The sequence below is a fragment of the Corticium candelabrum genome, chromosome 10 (assembly GCF_963422355.1).
Source record: "Corticium candelabrum chromosome 10, ooCorCand1.1, whole genome shotgun sequence".
In the NCBI taxonomy this organism is placed as follows: Eukaryota; Metazoa; Porifera; class Homoscleromorpha; order Homosclerophorida; family Plakinidae; genus Corticium; species Corticium candelabrum.
In genome coordinates, this window is record NC_085094.1 from 5,005,196 (window position 1) to 5,018,156 (window position 12,961).

The following is a 12,961-nucleotide window of genomic DNA, read 5'->3' on the forward strand; positions in this document are numbered from 1 at the left end:
TCAAGTACAAACGCCTACCTTTTGGGGTGGCCTCGGGTCCAGACATATTTCAAAGAGTAATCGACACTCTCCTTCAGGATATTCCCATGACAGTGGTCTATTTAGACGATATTCAAGTGCCGGGAAGTTGTCTGGAAGAACACTTGCAGAACCCATAAATGGTATTACAACGCCCAGCCAACTCGGGATTGCAACTAAAGCTGGCTAAATGCGCGTTTTTGCAGAAAGAAATCAGTTACTTAGGTCGTACTATCAACAGTCAGGGGCTAGCACCAGACAAAAAGAAGGTGATGGCTATTCAAGCTGCACCTGAACTCAAAATGTTACGGAATTACGATCCTTCTTGGGTATGATTAATTACTATGGCCGGTTTTTACCGAAGCTGGCTTCAAGGCTGGCTCCACTGTATCAGCTTTTGCGCCAGCACGTACGTTGTCAGTGGAAAGATGAGCATAAGGAAGCGTTCAGACGAGCGAAGGAGGCTCTCCTGTCTAGTCAAGTGATGATACATTTTGACCCAAGGAAGGAAGTCATCGTAGCCTCTGATGCCTCACTGTACGGGGTAGGAGCCATGCTTTCACACAGGCTAAGCGACGGTACCGAGCGACCAATCGCTTTCGCATCTAGGAGCTTGGCTGAAGCAGAAAGGAGACATGCGCAGATAGACCGCGAAGCACTCGCATTGCTGTTTGGTGTGAAGAAGTGCTATCGACACTTAAGTGGAAGAGCATTTACAATCCTTACCGATCACAAGCCGTTGGTCTCATTCTTAGGAGAGAATAAGGGCGTGCCTTTGATGGCATCAGGTCGCATGCAGCGTTGGGCAATAATATGTTCTGGCTATCGGTATAAACTACGTTATCGACCAGGGACGACAAATGCCAACGCCGATGCACTCAGTCGGTTACCTTTTTCTGTTAAACTAGAAGTGACAGAGGATCCTAGTGAAGCGGTGCTATCACGGCACATCTTGTAAATGATCCCTGCCAGACCGATAACAACTGTACAACTTCGGCAATTTACAGACAGAGATGGACAACCTGGCAACTGTCAGGCATTATGTGTTGAGTGGATGGCCGAGAGAAGTAGACTCCGAGCTTTGACATGACTGGAATCGCCGGCACGAGCTAAGTGTCTTGGGTGGTTGTGTACTGTGGGAGTCTCGAGTCATTATACCTCAGAAGGCGTGGCCGAGGGTGTTGGAGGAATTATATGTGGCTCACCCGGAGGTATCTAGAATAAAAAGCCTAGCAAGAAGCTACATGTGGTGGCCGGGATTGGATGCTGATATAGAGAAGATAGCAAAATCTTGCGGGACATGCCAAGAGCATCAGCGATCACCACCAAAAGCGACTCTTCACATTGGGCACAGCCAGAACGTGCGTGGTCGAGATTACATATCGACTTTGCTTGTCCATTCTTGGGGCGGTGGTTTGTTATACTGTCAGATGCGTACTCTCAATGGTTCGAAGTAAAATCACTGCGTTACCCCGCAACCGGACCTACCATTCGGGTGCTACAGTCTATTTTTGCAACCCACGGACTACCTGAAATCATGGTAAGTGATAATGGCTCGGCCTTTACGAGTTAAGAATTTGGAAACTTTATGAAGAGCAAGGGAATTGTGCATATTACAACTGCACTCTACCACCCATCCTCTAATGGACTGGCTGAGAGGGCGGTTCAAACATTCAAGGCAGCCATGAAGCGAATGAAAAACGAACAGGGAACACTGCAAATGAAGCTGGATGAATTTCTTTTTTGGTACAGAATCACACCACAAGCGACAACAGGGGAGGCGCCAGCTGTGATTCTGATGGGACGGTGACCAAGAAGCTGCCTGGACTTACTACATCCGGACCTGGCAAGAAAGACAAGGGAAGCACAAGAGCAACAAAGGAAGGATCATGACAAATCGCGCAGTTACCGAAATCTGGAGACGGGGCAAACAGTGTTTGTGCGTAACTTTGGCCAGGGGCCAGGAGTGGTTAGCAGACGTGGTTGAGAGTCAGACGGGACCCTTATCTTTCAGAGTGAGGTTAGAGGACGGACGGTTAGTCAAGCGACACATAGATCACGTTCGACAGAGAACGACCAAGACTAAAAGTCCAGAGGGACAAGCAATGATGGAGGACAATCCCAACATTGAGGTAGACCAACAGCAAGGAAAAGAGAGCACAAGATTGTCAACAGCAACGAACGCTCCGGATGTCACCGAACATCAGCAAACAGAACAAGCAGAGACCGAGGCTGATCAGCAATGGGAAATGAGAGCTGTCCTCCGGCGTTCCGCACAGATTTCGAGACCTCCAGAAAAACTGCATTTGTAGGGTAGTAATGTGGGAACTTAGAAATTTTAGAGGGAAGGGGTGTAATAGTTTAGGGTTGTTTTGGGGGAGGTGCCTTGGGCGCTTGTGCAGTAGTAGAGTCTAAGTTGGTTTTGGTGGACCTTGTTGAGTTATACAATGTAGAGTGCAAATACAAGAGTCTCGATACTACAGGAGACCAATTGCGAGGGCTGACTAATACGGACATTAGCACCTGCGTCATTCGATGCAACAAAAAGGCTCGCTATCGCCAGCTGAACTTAACTTAATTTAACGATTACCTTTGAACAATGTTTACAACTTCAGTCTGTTAAAATTGCTAGAAAAAACAAAAACGACATTGTCATCGACATCTGATCAAACTAAGTGGGAAGTAAGTGCAAGAAGTTTGTGTTCATCAGAAAACAGGCACAAAGATGTGAGCCTACTGGTAAACTATCTGAAGAATTTCATTATAACTTTTCAACAGTTTCAGCCAAACAAGATACAGTTAAAGCATTAGCTGGTTTTGGCATTTTCCAACTAAACATTTACGCCTTTCCAGGTGAAAATAACAATAATTTAAATTGTTACTTGCTTAACGAAAAGTATAGTACGTAGAATACTGATGCAAGTAACTCTGAAGCAGCACTAGACAAGTATTAGCAGACACTGTCTCAGTTTTTTATAACTTAATTGATCAATATAACATAAGTAAAGAAATGTGCTTGCCATCTCTTTCTTACACATGTAGACATGTTTTAAAAAGCAAAGTAAGCCAACTAAGTAACTGCATGCTACAACTATTTTTGAAATCTAAAATGTGTCTTTGTAACAAAATGTAGTTGTTGGTAAGACAGATCCAGTAGGTGAGAAGACAATGTGTAGTAGCATTTTATGTCTGGTACTAATTTGCACTTTATATATTCTTTGCAGCACCCTCTCCTCCAAGACAGATCAGAGTTCAGTCTTTACTGGCAACTAGAGTTGTGTTGACATGGAAGGCACCCTTTTATGTCAATGGACCTAACCTCACGTATTATATCAATTATACATCCTCTAGTAATACTGTTGTAACTTCAAAGACCAGCACACAACCAACTATTACTTTGGTTGGTCTTACACCCTATACTCAATATAAAGTCATATTTCAAGCTGCTACTTATGCCCAAATCAATGTCAGCTCTTCTATTTGGCTGAAAAGTGTCCAAGCTACAATTTCATTTACAACTCGTCAAGCAAGTAAGATGTTGTATAAAGCATCTTGTGATGTAACCTAATTTTGTTAACTTAATTTCTTTCTTGTTTAGAACCTAATCGTCCAACTAATGTACAAGTTGACATAGTGTCTGCTGACTCAGTTTTGATCAAGTGGCAGCGTCCTTTAGTATCCAATGGCCCAATTTCATACCATAAATTTTGTTACAAGAAGGTTAGCAGCAGACAAACTTGTAGAACAACTACCAATACTGCAAGTCGGCTCACCAACCTCAAACCTTTCTCTTATTACTTTCTAATTGTGACGGCTGTCAATGTTGAAGGATCCACTAAACTGGAAAGCAAGTGGAGCATGCCAATACAATTCCGAACTTTGTCATCTAGTAAGTGAGTTAGCAATTTGTACTAAATTCACGCAAACAACACTTTTTCTATTTGTACATGAAGTTCCAAGCGAGCCACGACAATTGACAGTCACTGACAAACAAATACAATCAGTTCATCTCAAGTGGCAAAAACCTTCTAATCCTAATGGAGTGATAGCAAAATATGACATTATTGTAGTGCAGGGAGGAGGTATCGATCCTAGTAACTATGATAGCAACATGTTGGTTGCTAACAAGAGTGTCAGTGGAAGCATCTCAGCTTTCACAGTAACTGAATTGACAGAGTTAACACGTTACAGTGTGTGGACTGTTGCAGTCAATATTCGACGAACTGACAAAGCAAAGTTAACTAGTCCTCCAAGTCAAGTGATAACGTTTAATACTAAAGGTGGAGGTCAGTGTAAAGAACATAGCATGTTTTTTATTTTGCTTTTATTTGTATTTGTGTGACAGTAAATACTGCTCCTCGAAATATTACGTCTCTCCAAATGACTAGTACTTCAGCTCTAATCACTTGGCAGCAACCTCTGTTTTCAACACCAAGATCAGTTAGTAGTTACTATATCAGATATTTTAAATCAACAAGACCTGATCGCAAAAGATACTCGCAAAATACAAGAGAAAGAAGATTCAATCTTACTAGTTTGAACAATTATACAAACTATACAATAGACATAGCAGCTTATGTGCATCCTCTGTTGTCTCCTTATTATGCATCATATAATTTTACAACTAAACAGGCTGGTGAGTGAGTTGACCAATTTTAATGTGTTGTCATTGATATTAATTAATGTGTATTTTAGCACCAAGTCCTCCACAGAAAGTAAAAGCGAATGACATCAGAGCTACAAGTGTATCAATATCTTGGATGCAGACACTTCGTGCCAATGGTGTGTTGAAGAAATACAGAATATATATTCAGTCTGATCACACTAGCCGACCCAATAATCTTAATAATGGCAATAAAACAGTTTCACCGTCACAGCGAGTTGTAACGATCGGCAAATTGATTCCTTTCACTACCTACTATATTTGGGTTACTGCCATCAATGTGGAGGATGGACAAGAATTAGAAAGCAAATTTGAACGTCCCACTGTTTTCAAAACCAATGCAGAAGGTACACAGAATATGAACAATCTCATCATGACGACTGCATAGTTTAGATTGTTAAATTATTTTATTGTTTTAGCGTCATCACCTACAAGGAAAGTTCGGTGCTTGAACATCACTTCCCATTCAGTCGTTGTCTCATGGAGAAAGCCAGCCAAAGTTCATGAAACTATTGTTCAATACAATGTGTCTTTAGTTGCATTTCCAAAGCAAGAGATTGTCAAAACATACCTAGCAGAAAAACATGAAAATCATTTTCTTTTTGTTGACAATCTTGTGCCCTATACTCAATATACCGTTAAGGTTCAGGCTGGAACTCGTACTACATGTTGTTCAACTTTACTGTGGAGTGATCCCAACACAGATGAACCAACAGTCACATTTACAACACAACAGTCTGGTTAGACATAAATACTCATGCAGTAGTCATCGATACTTGAAACTTGTTTACAAGATACTTTTCTGTATTCTTTTTGTAGCTCCTTCACGCCCTGCAAGACCAAATGCTACAAATGTTCTCTCTCGTTCTTGTCTAATTAAGTGGAAACTTCCTGATTCTCCTAATGGTGATATTCACTTCTACCTCTTGTCTCTTTATAAGAATACTGATAATATTGATCCATCGATATCACATAAAACATCAAACATAGATACGTTTAGACATCCTGCAAAGAACAGCACTCTTCAAATGAAGCTGTTATCTTTATCGCCTTACACATTTTACGGAGCCGCAGTAACTGCAGTCAACATCATGAACAATACAGAACTAAAATCCAAACAAAGTGAACTAGTGAATTTCACAACTGCAGATGAAAGTCAGTTTTGTAGCATTCTGTGAGATGTAGATGCGAACCATGGCCATTCGCGAATGGGTCGAATATGCAGTACGGGAATTCGCATAAATATGGGCTAGCCGTAAGCGAATGATTCTAATCATTCACGAATGGATTGCGAATGGGTTGCAAATGGTTAACCAGCCTATGCAAATTTCCGTACTGTTTAACCAATTCGCGAATGGTTCTGATTTGTGCATGTATGGGTCAAAACATATATACATACTGTTTTCTGAAAACGTCAATAAATTATTTGATTCTTCTCTTTTCTTGTTTAGCACCTACGGCTCCATCTAATTGTGATATCAAGAAAGGAGACAGCACCTCTATTCGTGTGTCGTGGGACACTCCTTATCCGTTTGACTACAAAGTAGAATTTTACAAAGTGAAGGTACAGGATACGTTCAACATTTTTACGCAATAGTTGCATGGTTAACTGATTAAATTGTGTCAGGTCAACTATGCAGCGAACAGAGACGTAACAGCTAAGTTGCTCACGGTGTACGATCAGTCCGTTCAACTAAGGAAATTGCGTCCTTACACGATGTATAATATAACCGTCGTTGCTACCACAAACAACACAAGAATTCTTGAAGGGCCGCCTTGCTATTTGCAAACACGGACTACTTTGCCAAGTATACAGTTCTCTAACTTTAGATCAAATGTCACTTAGCACTTGCTAGGACGAAACTCAGAAACCAAAAGTCACTAAGCACTTGCTAACTAATGAGCAATAGTGAGCAATAGTCACTATGAACTTGTCTTGGCAGAAACGGCACGCCATTGTCTGTTCATATCTGGTTTGTCTGTCCACACACACACACACACACACACACACACACACACACACACACACACACACACACACACACACACACACACACACACACACACACACACACACACACACACACACACACACACACACACACACACACACACACAACTGATGCACATTTGAGTTGCATCGTCGTGCACACAATTTCTTTCTCTGCTATAATTACCAACTGTTCGATTTAGTACCGGACACTCCTTCCAACTGCACTGCCACAAAAACCAATTTAACTTCTCTTCTTGTGAAATGGAATCCTTATTCTTCAAGAGACAACGCAGTTGCATTCTATCAAGTAATTTGTATATTACAATTTGTTGTGCAAGAATCCTTTCAATGTATGTTGTGTGCTTAGTTGATATTTCAGTCTCAGTTCGAGACGAAAATTGTCAAGACCATACAGACAAGACTTCAAGAGACGAATCTTACACCTGATACCAACTATAACATCACAATTAGTGCATTTACAAACAACACGAAACTATTGAGTGGGCCACCATGTCAATTGTTAGCAAGAACCGACAAAAACGATATTCGTATGTAGTTGATTGAATATTTGCTGAATGTTGATCCTTTCTGTTTGTACATATCTATAATTATTGTTTAGATGAGTCGAAGTCTACTGCAGCACCTCTTGTTGTTGCTGGGGTGTTACCCTGCTTGCTGGTGATTGCTAGTGTTGTGGTTGCTGTTTATGTCGTTCGGCATCGCAAGAGATGCTGCAACAGACACATGCTGAAGAACGACGCCAATGACACAGAAAAAAATGCTCGTTGCTATGAGCTGCCATCAATTGCACAAACCACACGGTAAAATAATGTCTAATATATATATATATATATATATATATATATATATATATATATATATGTAATTTTTGGCAATTACGTTGTGATGTATTTTGTAGTGGAATCGATGATCTAGACATGGCAGAAAGTAATGCATACAATTATGTCACCGTGAAGACATGTGAGATTGCTTCATACGCTGACGTTGGCACAACAATGATGCAGAGCAAAGTTGGGTCACTAACAACATCAGACGATTCCATTATCTACGAAGAAGTAAACATTTGAATTTACATCAATGGTGCAATATTTGGTCAAACACGAAACAAACGCGTATCACGTTTCTGTATACAATAGCAGGAAAGAAAAACGTATGTAATCAAAATGTGGTAAACATTCATGAAGCGGCACTATTGAACTATGAAGCTTAGTTACAGTCGACGATCTCAGATCTAGTCACCGATGATGGTTGAGTTTTTTAGCTAAGCGTCGATGAATGCCCGTACAGTACAGCACCGAAACGAAACGCGCGTTCTTGAATTCATCATATAAACCTATTGACACAGATTAGGTAAAGAGTTTGACACTCATATATTAGCTAGACTACCACACCATCCATGATACAATAAAATTAGACTCGGTACTTCAAAACGTTGATATCCGAATCACGTCTATCTATACAACACTTGAAATATTCATAAAATCACATTTTTTAAGTAACGGGTTGATTGTTGTTTTCAGTACATGTACATATGCTTTGTTATCTAGGAACGAGTGACAAGCGCAATCGACTTATTTGTAAATTTTTAATATTTATTACAAATATGCATCCCATGTACACTAGATTTAAGTTAACTTAATTAACCTAGCAGCGATTACCAAAATCCATGCGACCTTCAGGTCGAGGAGTATCACCTAAAACTATAAAACTCACAAAAACACAAAGACTACCATTACTGATTAAAAAATAGGCGACGGAACAGGTCCGGCAGAGCGAAAATACTTTCTCAAAAATAACTTTTGCCAATCCCCATTATTGCCGAGCGTAGCGAGGCTTCTAATCCGGGTCGCACAACAGAAAGGGGCGTGGTCCTATACGGCTCTCCATCGAGCTCTTGGTATATATATATATACCATACATATGTATACATATGTATCGTTTCCGTGTCCGACTACAGATGAGTCTAAGAACGTTTCGTTTAAGTGAGCAAACGGCGACGAAAAAGCTTCATGAACTTCCGTCGCCCCATCCTTTTGTATTGTAGCTAGGGATTGTGTGTACTTGACAACCAAGAAACATCTTCAGGAGTTGAATACCACCTAAAGTCAACTATTCACACGTTCCGTACTACAGTGCGATCAATCCTTTACTACACTGTGCTGCATCTAACTGTATTTAGAGATTGTGTGTACTTGACAACCAAGAAACCCCTTTATTAGCTGAATGCCACCTACAGTCAACTATTTACACGTCCCATACTACAATCAATCCTTTACTACACTGTGCTGCATCTAACACTGTTGATAGTCATTGTTTGCCGATATCAATTTCTATGTGAGTAAATACCATACCACTGTCGTTACAACGGATAGCTAGACTGTACATTTCAATTGTCTTGATCACGATCGCAAAACGACGACTACTGTACCTATACCAGGCCTCTAGATATACGTAATCTAAACTACTAGAAAGTTTGCATATTTACTTCCATGACAGCTAGCTAGGGTTTCAACAAATACGTATTGTCTATCAAGGACCCGGCGTCTCAGTAGACGGTCAGAAAACTCCGCTGGACGTGTCACTCACGAACACGAGGCACCTACGGATACCGTACAACTAGTTGGACTTTCTCAGACACTGCAAGTACATGCATCTACAGTGAAAGCTGCACTTTTTAGTAAATTAAAACAAGTCATATTGGTGAGGTAATGGCTCTGATTGTGCCATCCGCATGTCTGAGATTGGAGGTGATGTGTGACCTGTTGAGCTACACGACTAGCTGCTTCTTGCTGTGTCAGTTCAACCAGTAAATTTGAAGGCTAATAATCAAATCGTTTTCAAAAACTTTTAACAATAAAATGAATTTTTCGTTTACGTTGTAAGACATACTCAAAGATCAAATAGAGACTATACGTTTCAGTCTATTTGCATATTGTAGTCTATTCTCATCTGCTCCTGTGATGTCACATGCAACATGAATTGTTTGGATATGCTAATGCGGCAGTGGTTAGTGTGGCCATTCTCTTAATTTTTTTGTTGCTACCGGTTGTCGAAACGTCCAATGAGAACAATCTAAATATCCAAATAGCATGATTTGATGTAGAATCAGCGGGTCAGCAGGTATATTCATAAATCTGCAATATCCTGTTGATTTCCCTGCGTCAGCTGATATGGGGGTGGCTCCAAAATTATGCCCATGTCTATATATATGTATATATATATATATATATATATATATATATATATATATATATATATATATTTGTAAATTTTGTAGCTGATATATACACTATGTATACAGTGTACACTAGATTTAATTTAATTTTAACTTAATTAAAGGAGATCACCACCATATAAGTGATCTTCAGGTCGAGAAGAATAATAGTAAGTCACCTAAAATTAAAATCTACAAAAACATAAAGTCTGCCGTCACTGATACAAATATTAACTTTGCCAGACTTCATTAGCGTATACTTTCGGTTAACAAGTAAATGATTAATTTAATTTAAATAGGTAGACTAATTTTACTACAGTCTGCGGCGTATTAAATATTTAAAGTCATCAAGTTGCTAGTGCGCATACATAATCAATCATAATGTCAATGTCACAAATTTCAGTAAGAAAAACTAACCGACGTGCGCAAGTCGACCACGCCTATTTAACGCGCGTTAGGTTTGCTTTTGCAGGGCCCCTCCAGATGTAAAACTAGACCTAGCCTAACATGAGAAATCTCTTATTTTACCCATTTACTTTTCTGACTGCGTAGATGCAAGGTTTTTACACAAATGGTTTATCAGCCTCCAGAACTGTCAGTTCTAGGAACTAGGGTGTCTACAAAATCAGGAAAGATGTGTCGAAAGAGCGCTCGCCCACGTACATACCTCGCCATTTCATCAAAGGCGTGCATGCGGGGTGAACAACATATGAACAGTGCCTCAAAAGCAGGAACCATGCAGAAACTTGCCTAGTGGCTGGACGTGTCGAAGTGTTTGCTATACAAATGTACACAATGACGCAAGACTAAATGCTACGCATTCGTCAATTAAGTTAATTCGCACATGCACATCGCAGTTTGTTGGAGTCCAGTAAGTGTATAGAAGCATTATTTTTTCAGATATTGTCTACAAACATATAAACACTATTTCCTAACATACTAATTTCTAATTTTAATTGTTGCGAAGGTCAAGCCTAGAGCTAGGGTAAGAAAATCGCTGCACGCAGCACGTGCATGCAATTGCAAGATATCTAGCTAGTACTGGCCATGCGTTGCCAAAACATCAACTATAAACAACGCTGCAACGTACAGATTAATAATAATAATTTGCTAAAACAGGAAGAGTGATGCTGCATCTAGACTACGTGCAATAGTTGGAGGGTGTACTTTGATCACAATCATTATAGGTGCTCTAACTCTAGAATGTGTCAATGCAGTTGCTACTCTACGTGATATACTTCCGTCAACCGATAAACGCTAGCGTGTCTAGCTAGAAGAAACGCGGAAGAACATACCGCTATAAGTCTACTTCACGTCTGACCTGAGTAGGATATTTGTAGGCGTGGGCAACACTTTCTCTTCGGAGAAGTTGGTCTGACTTCCTCTTCGACTGGAAATCTTTCTGAACTTGCGTGCAGTGCTGCCATTTCTGTATCCTCGTTGTTGTGTTTCATGATGTCGTCGACCAGACAACTGTTGTGGCTTCTACGTTTTTGCTTCTACGTGTACACTCTCACTAGAAGCATTCGATGTGAAACGAACAATGCAGGTAGTCTCGTGCTGCATGTGTAGGCTGGGTGTAGCTAAGCATCGCTTGGACGTATCTCTTTTTGTCTACAGTTGCTGTAGACTTAACAGCTCCTGAAATATCACTAGCTGTAGGCCAAGAAGACGCACAAAAAATATTGGGACAGCAATTGCGAGGGCTGACTGATACGGACACTAGCACCTGCGTCATTCGACGCATATCGGCTGCATATCGCCAGCTAACTTTAGGGATTACATTTGAACAATGTTTACAACTTCAGTCCGTTACAATTGTTGGGAAAAACATAACAGCATCAATGTCATCGCCATCTGATCAGACCGGGTGGAATGTAACTGCAAGAATCATGTGTTCAACACAAACAGGAAAGAAATCAAAAATATGTGCGCCGAGTGGTCAGAAATCTGGAGCATTTAATTATAACTGTTTAACAGTTTCAGCCAGACAGGTTACAGTTGAAGTAGAAGCTGGTTTTAGCATTTGTCAACTAAACATCTACGCCTTTCCAGGTAAAACTAACAATAATTTAGATTGTTTCTTGTTTGACGAATATCTAGTACGTAGTATGCTAATTGTACAAGTGACTTAGTTCTCATTTTCTTAATTGATAAAGTAACGAGATGTGCTTGCCATTTCTAGACAATACTGTTAGATATGTAAACTCCAACAGCAACAGTATTGCATGTACTCTAGCTAGGTAGCTACAACTCTTTTGACAAAGTGCCTTCTCAAGATGAGATAAATAACCATTGTAGTAACTACTGCTTAATTAAGACATTAATAGTACAGTTTGCTAACTGACTTAGAGAAAGTTGTCTTCAGTAAAAGGAGCATTTACTAATTGATATTTTATTTTTTCAGTTTAGGGCCTATCTACAATTGGCTAGCTAGATCTGTAGAGCAAAAATGATATATTAGACGTCATGTGTGCTTTGACGTACTTGTCACCGACTCACAGTAAACATAAATTTACATTTCACAGTGCATGGATCAAGGTGCCATGCAGACAAGCTAGTACACTAGGCCTAGATGCGTCTAAAGCCTAGACTGTGTAAACGCTCTCAAGATCCGCAGGTAACTCTGCTCTGGCGTATACTCTTCTAGGACACGACCTTCTGCACAGTACTGTACGTACATGTACCATACCTGTAAACACCCGGATGTGTCAGTAACTATATCCGGAAGCTAAGAACATCCTGCAGCCTACTAAAAATGTGCATTGGTAAGTTGTTTCAAAAAGCGCGTGCTTTCTAGCTGTTGTGGAAATCACTCGTAACTTTTAGTTGTTTGTCAACAGTACTCGTGTGTGTGTGTGTGTGTGTGTGTGTGTGTGTGTGTGTGTGTGTGTGTGTGTGTGTGTGTGTGTGTGTATGTGTGTGTGTGTGTGTGTGTGTGTGTGTGTGTGTGTGTGTGTGTGCGTGCGTGTGTGTGTGTGTGTGTGTGCGTGCGTGTGTGTGTGTGTGTGTGTGTGTGTGTGTGTGTGTGTGTGTGTGTGTGTGTGTGTGT

At 40.4% G+C, this 12,961-nt stretch overlaps 1 protein-coding gene across 1 annotated transcript; it reads left to right on the forward strand.

Moving 5' to 3' along the window:
- Positions 1-1,907: 1,907 nt before the first annotated feature.
- Positions 1,908-8,301, forward strand: LOC134185296 (phosphatidylinositol phosphatase PTPRQ-like). The gene is made up of 15 exons (XM_062653078.1): positions 1,908-2,326; positions 2,729-2,871; positions 3,243-3,548; positions 3,617-3,907; positions 3,972-4,304; positions 4,364-4,654; positions 4,714-5,028; positions 5,101-5,421; positions 5,501-5,836; positions 6,133-6,245; positions 6,309-6,489; positions 6,875-6,981; positions 7,042-7,222; positions 7,294-7,495; positions 7,594-8,301. The coding sequence occupies exons 1-15, from the start codon at positions 1,908-1,910 to the stop codon at positions 7,760-7,762; spliced, it is 3,708 nt and encodes a 1,235-aa protein (XP_062509062.1). The 3' UTR covers positions 7,763-8,301.
- Positions 8,302-12,961: the final 4,660 nt, after the last annotated feature.